Consider the following 7,933-nt stretch of genomic DNA (forward strand, 5'->3'; position numbering starts at 1 on the left):
CACTGTCCCTGCAACGGGGATACATACACATTCTCTTTCCTCCTTCCCCAGCCCTTTTAATTGCACATAGATAACATAACAATAGTGAACAATTAGCAGGCCCTGGACTAAATAAAGTCTTTACTTGCATAAAATTGCTGAATCCTCACATCACCCCAATGATGCAAGCATTTTTATTACTATCATCATTATCATCATCATCATCATCATCTCCATTTTCCAGATGAGGAAACCAAGGCCTAGAGTCTAACTTGCACAAGTTCATTCCATTAGTGGCAGAACAGGATGTGAAGTCGGATCAGTCTGGTTCCAGAGCCCACACTCTTATCTGCAACACCAGACTGCTTTTTAAGACGTTATTTCAGGGACGCCTGTGGTTCAAATCCTGGCTCTGTCACTTCTAGATACATGTGGTCTGGGACAAGCAGCCCGGCTTCTCTGGGCTTTGTCCTGCGGACAAAAAGGATGGGACTGTCCCCCAGCCGCGGCCCAGGGGTTTTGCGCCCAGGCCGGCGAGCGCCGGGCTGTGGGCACTGCACCAGCACCAGTGCTCCAGTCATTTGTTTTCTGGAACAAGAGAAGGTTCCAGATGTGGGCAGGGCCTTCCGCGGCCCGCCCCCGCCCCGAGTGCAGGGGGAGGAATGCAGGGGAGGGGCTGCCCCCAGCCCGTCATTGCCTTTAATAGAGACCTGAAACACCGCCTGCTAAAAATACCCGGCTGGAGACGCATAAAAGCGCTGCGGCCCCGACGCCCCGCACTTCTCTAAGCTTCAGGCGGACGCGCAGAGCCGAGCCAGCATGACCGAGCGCCGAGTGCCCTTCTCGCTCCTGCGGAGCCCCAGCTGGGACCCTTTTCGCGACTGGTACCCGGCCCACAGCCGCCTCTTCGACCAGGCCTTCGGGCTGCCCCGGCTGCCGGAGGAGTGGGCGCAGTGGTTCGGCCACAGCGGCTGGCCGGGCTACGTGCGCCCGATCCCGCCCGCGGTCGAGGGCCCCGCCGCGCCCGCCGCGCCCGCCTACAGCCGCGCGCTCAGCCGGCAGCTCAGCAGCGGCGTGTCGGAGATCCGGCAGACGGCCGACCGCTGGCGCGTGTCCCTGGACGTCAACCACTTCGCCCCCGAGGAGCTGACGGTCAAGACGAAGGACGGCGTGGTGGAGATAACTGGTGAGCCCCGGGCCTGCGCGGACCCGGCTGGTGGGGCGGGGAACTGGGCAGGGAAACTCCACCCGGGACCCGGAAGACTTGGGACTCAGCGCCCCTCTGGCCGGGAAAACGCTCTAGTGAGGGAAGAAACGCCCCCTTCCAGCGGAGACCCCCCACAGCCCCGCCCCCAAATGGCCAGGTCTCCCTGGTGCTGGCCCTACTCCCTGTCCCTAAGCCTCGGTCCGCGGAGGGGGCGTGTGCGTTTTCTTGGCGCCGCGCCGCGCCGAGCCCCACCCCACTCCACCCTCCAAAACACTGAACCCAACTTTCCAGAAGCTTCTGAGGGGTCCTGAAGCAGTCAGACCACCCCCTGGGGCGTGTGTGGGTTTGGGGGGCTCCTCCGAGAAGCTTCTGACCTCATTCTCCTCCCCTCCCACCCCCAGGCAAGCACGAAGAGAGGCAGGATGAGCATGGCTACATCTCCCGCTGCTTCACTCGAAAATACACGTGAGTCTTGGCCCCAGATGGAGGGGGATGCAGGGAGTGGGGGGGGGGGGGGTGGGCAGCGGTACGCACAGGTGTGTAACTCTTGCCCTCCCCCTCTCTGCTTGTCTAGGCTGCCCCCTGGTGTGGATCCTACCCTGGTCTCCTCCTCCCTGTCCCCTGAGGGCACTCTCACGGTGGAGGCTCCAATGCCCAAGCCAGCCACCCAGTCGGCAGAAATCACTATTCCCGTCACCTTCGAGGCACGTGCCCAGATTGGGGGCCCAGAAGCTGGAAAGTCGGAGCAGTCTGGAGCCAAGTAAAGGCCTTAGCCCTGCTTAGCCCACATCCTCACCTCAGTAGCCATCACTGACCATCCCTGCACACTAACCTGTATGCTCTTTTGATACATTTACCTTTTGTTTTTCTCAAATAAAGTTCAAAGCAACTGCCCGCCACTGCTTCAGATCATGGTGTTTGTGGAGGCCTGGGGATTTACTGGCTCACACATTGATCCCCTTTGCTGAGGGCCTCCTGTGTGTGTGCCAAGCCCCCATGCTAGGCCCTGTGGGTACAGTGATGTACGGCAAGGGCATACCCCAGCTCCCTAGCCCGGAGTCCGTTCGTTAAGAGAGAAGCAATGATCATAACCAGCAATGATAGGGGAAACCAGGAGAGGTGGCTGGCCCACACTGGGGCACTTGGGGACCCCTAGACTGAACTCAGGTACAGGGGGACAGAGCAGGGCTGGGGTGGGGGGAGAGCTTCTTAGGAGCTTCGAGTCCCTTGCTCACTGAATTTGAGATTTCACTCTTCTCCCATAGAAGGGCAGGACCATATAGAAGGCATGGGAGGTATGGCCTTCCAGGTGACTTTCTGAGAGGAGGTTGGCCGTGTTCCATCTCCCATTGCTCATGCATGCAGGATGAGGCCAGGGCCCTAGGGTCAAGGGCATTCTGCAGAGAGTGAGGGCAGGGGGCCAAGGTTTTGGTGGAAGAGAAGCAAAGACCCTGACAGGGAAGATTAGCACAGGTAGGAAGTCACACCTACCTAGGTCCTCTCCTTTGCCTTCATCCTACCCACCACCCTCTCACCTGGCCCAAGAAGGGTTTGGAGGGACCTGAAGGAGGGGTAGAGCAGATAGGGGCTTTAGAACCAAGTCTCTGGTCCCTAAGAGCTTGAGAGATCACCATCTCTACTCCATCTCCACCTACTAAGGTCACAGAGCCTGAAGCTTTGGCAAGACACCATGACATTCTTTTCTAAGCCCACAGCCCTACTTTCCCAGGGTCTCTGAGAGAAGCAGCACCCTGTAAGGAAGAGCCACGCGCGAGCCACCCTCAACACCGCCCAGCTTCTTAATTTCCACTCCCTGGTGTGGGCTCCCTTGAGATACCACAATCTGGAGCAGGCAGGAAGCCAAAGCAGGTCCCAGCCCTCAGAGGCCTCCCTGGGCCTGGAGGGAGGCCAACAAGGGAAATAAACACATGGAACAAGGGGTGTGCTGGCCCAGCTGGCAGCGCAGGTCTGGGCCTACCGGCCAGGGCACTGCCCAGTCACTCCAGCCCTACCACCATTCATTTCCTGAGCTCCAGTCTCCTAAATCTGCCATCCTCCTCCCTGACAACAGACATGCCACATCTCAGGTGTCTCCTGGACATGTCCACATTCCTGCGGTCACAGCTCAATCAGTTTGTCTACGGCTCACCCTTGCTCTGCTCGCCAGCTCCTTGCTGGCTGGCAACAGGATGGTCCTGGCCTGCAAGGGTGTGACTGCCTCCTCCCATCTTGTCAGTCTTGTCAGATCAGAGCGAGCAATAGCAAGGCTGCCAGCTTGTCTGCCAGTGCTCTGGAAGTGTGGGAAAACTGATGGCCAAGCCTTTGACAAGGTAATCCTCACATCAAGTCTGCGAAGAGGTGTGGTAAGTCCTGCCTAACACCTGGGCAAAAGAGAGCCTCAAAGTAAACAGACTTGCCGAGGTCCATGCAGCTAGTCCTAGAGGGGCAGAGGGACATCAGTGTGGCCACTGGCAGTGGAGGGGAAGGTTATATCAAACAGGAAGACTGGAGAGGGGAGGGGATGTTGAAGTGTTCCATATGTAAAGCTCTAAGTGCTTCTGAAAGAGACTTGATGGGACACAGGAAAAGGACTGGGATGCAGCACTCCCCACCCCCTCTCCCCTCCAACCCCGCTCAAGGGAGCCAGGCTGCAAGTGACCTGCAGGGAGCCAGGGCCACAGCCTGGGACAGGTAGGGGTCAGCGCTCAGGAGGCTGTCAGTGCCTATCATAGGAGTGAGTCCAAAGACAACGGCTTTGAGGTCTTGGAGGATCAGGATGGGCACACCTGGTGAGTCCCTGCACTGCTGTGGGGCAGGAACAGTTCTAAACTTCTCCGGGCCTTTCAGCGGGTGCCTCATTCTATAGGCCTCTGATGTCCTTCAGGTCTGCAGACTCAAGACCTTGGCCTAGACCACTCAGCTGAAGGGTATGTTTTTTAATTTTTTTAAGATTATTTATTCATGAGAGACACACACAGAGAGAGGCAGAGACATAGGCAGAGGGAGAAGCAGGATCCCTGCGGGGAACCCAATTGGGAACTCCATCCCAGGATGGAGCCCAGGATCACGACCTGAGCCAAAGGTAGATGCTCAGCCACTGAGTAATCCAAGTGCCCAGGTGAAGGGTATCTGAGGGGCAATACTCTGTGCTCCAGGCTGATGACTAAGGCTTCTTTGAGGACCTAAAGTGCCTGTGGCTGCTGGGCACCCTGCAGTGGCTCTGGCTTCCCTAAGGATCTGTGGAGTACACAAGCCATCCTCAGTTCCAGGCCCAACCCTGGGTCTCTCCTTTTCTCTCTCCCTCCCAGTTGTGAAATTTGCCCTCTCTGTTGCACTTCCTCTTGGCCTGGCACCCAGCCCAGTTCCAGTCCCTGCTCAAGGGGCCAAATGGAGGAAACAGCTCAGTGACCAGCAGCATTATGCCATTAGCAAGAAGGCGGGACATCCTGTGGCATCTTGGAGTAAGAAAGATTTCCAGAAATGACCCTTGGATAGGCAAGTGGGAATGGTATGGGCCAGGGCTGGCAGGCTGGAGGAAGAGCAAGAGGGCAAGTGAGGGGGGTGGGTGGGACCAGTCTCAGGTGGGGGCAGTGCACTGACGGCCATGCTAAATGCAGGCTACCTCAGCATCCCCGCTTTAAAAATAAGGGTCCTGGGCAGCCTGGGTGGCTCAGCAGTTTAGCAACTGCCTTTAACCCCGGGGCATGATCCTGGAGTCCTGGCATCGAGTCCCCACATCGGGCTCCCTGCATGGAGCCTGCTTCTCCCTCTGCTTGTGTCTCTGCCTCTCTCTCCCTCTGTGTCTCTCATGAATAAATAAATAAAATCTCAAAAAAAAAAAAAAAAAAAAAAAGATCCAGGGCAGCCTGGGTGGCTCAGCGGTTTAGCGCCGCCTTCAGCCCAGGGTGTGGTCCTGGAGACCGGGGATGGAGTCCCACATCAGGCTCCCTGCATGGAATGGAGACTGCTTCTCCCTCTGCCTGTGTCTCTGCCTCTCTCTCTCTCATGAATAAATAAATAAAATCTAATAAATAAATAAACAAACAAACAAACAAACACGTACATAAATAAATAAGGGTCCAGATCTTAGAGAGTGGGTAGAGGAACCAGTCAAGAGGCAGGGGAGGATGTGCTGCTGAGGCGTTTTGGGCATGGGTACTGCCAGGGAAAGGGGGAGAGGGGGAAAGGAGGTCAGGTGTGGGGTGACAGACTGGGATGTGGGGGTGCAGGGGGCAGGGGAAGACAGGGATCTGCTGAGGCCCTGAGCCCTGGATTCTCATGGCTCTCTGCCCAGGGCTTGCTGACCTGTCTCTGCAAGGTTGGACAGACCCTACACCTCTGCTGCTGGAGGAGTGAATTGTTTCCAGGGAGCATCATCTTCCCTGCTACCACCGAGGGTTTGCCAGGCACAGACTGCTCTGTGGAGAGGGTGGTGTGGGAAGCAAAAGCTCCTGGACAGTGGCTGCAGAGGTCCCTAGTGCTGGGTCCAAAGGGCATGGTCAGAGTGCCTCTGTGATGGAGGGAAGGGCAACCAAGCAAAGAAAGGAGAGGAGGGTCAGGCGGGACTGGAACCCTGCCCAGGGACTGGCCATGGGGTAAGACACCCCAAGCCCCCTGGTCTGTTGGCAGCCACCCAAGCACTATTCCACCCTGGCAGAGCCTAGGTCTGGGCAGGGATCAGGATGGTGAGGGTCTTGTCTGCTCAGTTTACCCTGGATTCCCCTACACCTCCCTCCCCTGCCCACCCCCCATGCACACAGTGGGACCTGGGGACTTGGGACAGCCCTGGAGCTCAGACTTGGCCTCTGGCCCAGACTTGTATAGCAGCAATAAGCTGCCAGCTCAGGACCAAAGCAGGGAAGAAGCTGTATGGGTGAAGGCAAGCCTAGGCTGGTCTTAGCCAGGATCTGGCACTGGGCCTGGTGAAATGGGGGCTAAGCCCCACCCCCATGCTGCCCTCCCAGAAACAGGAAAGTGGCTAAGCATGGGCCCCTCACCCCAAAATATGTACTATCTATCCACCAAACAATGCCCCTGTGTGCCAGCCCTGACGAGCGCAGGGTTCCATGGGCGGGGGGCGGCACATACACGTGGGAAATATCTCCATCCCAGACACAATCCTCTTAGCTAAGGGCTCTAAGTCCTCTCCACCTCTTCCACCCGGCCAGGTGACTTTGGATTTCACTGTGTGCACCTGATTCTATATCCCAAGGATGAGCCATGTCCTCATGGGCTTCTTTTTTTTTTTTTAATTTTTATTTATTCATGATAGTCACACACACACACACACAGAGGCAGAGACACAGGCAGAGGGAGAAGCAGGCTCCATGCACCGGGAGCCTGATGTGGGACTCGATCCCGGGTCTCCAGGATCGCGCCCTGGGCCAAACCGCTGCGCCACCCAGGGATCCCTTCTTTTTTTTTTTTTTTTTTTTTTTTAAAGATTTTGTTTATTTATTCATTCATGACAGACACAGAGAGAGGCAGAGACACAGGCAGAGGGAGAAGCAGGCTCCCTGTGAGGGAGCCTGATGTGGGAGGATGAGAGAGCCTAAACCAAAGACAGATGCTCAAACACTGAGCAACCCAGGCACCTCCATCCCCATCTTTTTTGAGAGGTAGACTGAAGGCAAAGGAAGTGCCCAGCCAGGGCTCCCAACATCCAGAGAGAAAGGGTCTTGTTGTCTGGGGACCCTGGGAAAAACCCACCACCCCTGCAAGGAGTCTTGCAGCATCATGACCCCCTCCATCCTTCCTTCCAGTCTTGCACACATACTGGCCTGGTACATCACTCTGTCCAAACTGTGGTGGCAGTGGTTGGATCAAGATGCAGCACTGGTGGCCCAGAGGCTGCCTCAGAGTCAGAAAATCTATCCCTCCTCCCTCCCCTGGGCTGAACAGGGTAGAGTCTACCAAGAAGGCTTGGATTAAAGACAGGATTAAGGTGGCAGGAGCAACTCTGTGCAGGAAAAGCACCGGGCTGAGTCCAGTTCTGCCCCTGTTGAAGGTATGGTCTGGGATCCACCATGCTCTGGGCTCAGTTTCCATTTGGGGGTCTGGGTGACCTCTGAGGCCTCTCTTGCCTTGTTGTCGGCCCTCTGCAGGATGGGAATCAAGGGAAAAGCATGAAGACTGGCAGCTGCCCAGGGTCTCCTAACAATGGTAGGAAGGCCCAAGTCCCAGGTGTGCCCAAGGATATAAGGACAGCTCTCTGCAGGACCAACAAGGGCCTGGCATTGGGAAGGCCTTCAGTCTTGGTCCTGACCGCAGGGCAGGTCTGGGTAACCCTTTCCTTCTCACATTGTTCCCCCCGTCCCACTGCACAAGAGGGGCTGAAAGTCTTTCTCAGAGTTCCTCCAGAATGGCTGCTGAGTCTGTGTGCTCAGGCTGGTGGGACAATGGGACAGGGTAGTTGAGGATTTATTTAGGTGAATGAATGACCAGAGAGGTCAATGAGCCTTCTCCCCAAAGCCCCCCACCCCGAGTTATCACACCCTCTCTCAGCCCTCTCCAAGACCCTTCTGACCTCCCACTGCCCTGGTTGCTCTTCCCTGTCCCTCTCTGATTGAACCTCCTTACTCAGAGCCACCCCTCATTGCAGCCCCCTTCCCAACCTCAACCCTCTTCTCTGAGCCACCCCCTTTCTCAGAGTTGTCCCATTTTCTTTTACGATTCTATTTATTTATTTGAGAAAGAGAGCGAGCACTCACATAAGCGCAGAGAGGAACAAAGGGAGAGAAACCCAAG

The 7,933-nt window shown here is 56.4% G+C and overlaps 1 protein-coding gene across 1 annotated transcript; it reads left to right on the top strand.

Moving 5' to 3' along the window:
- The first annotated feature begins 692 nt into the window (after positions 1-692).
- Positions 693-2,080, top strand: HSPB1 (heat shock protein family B (small) member 1). Its single transcript, XM_041750592.1, has 3 exons — positions 693-1,165; positions 1,588-1,651; positions 1,761-2,080. The coding sequence occupies exons 1-3, from the start codon at positions 799-801 to the stop codon at positions 1,948-1,950; spliced, it is 621 nt and encodes a 206-aa protein (XP_041606526.1). The 5' UTR covers positions 693-798; the 3' UTR covers positions 1,951-2,080.
- The last annotated feature ends 5,853 nt before the right edge of the window (positions 2,081-7,933 follow it).

The sequence above is a fragment of the Vulpes lagopus genome, chromosome 3 (assembly GCF_018345385.1).
Source record: "Vulpes lagopus strain Blue_001 chromosome 3, ASM1834538v1, whole genome shotgun sequence".
Taxonomy (NCBI): domain Eukaryota; kingdom Metazoa; phylum Chordata; class Mammalia; order Carnivora; family Canidae; genus Vulpes; species Vulpes lagopus.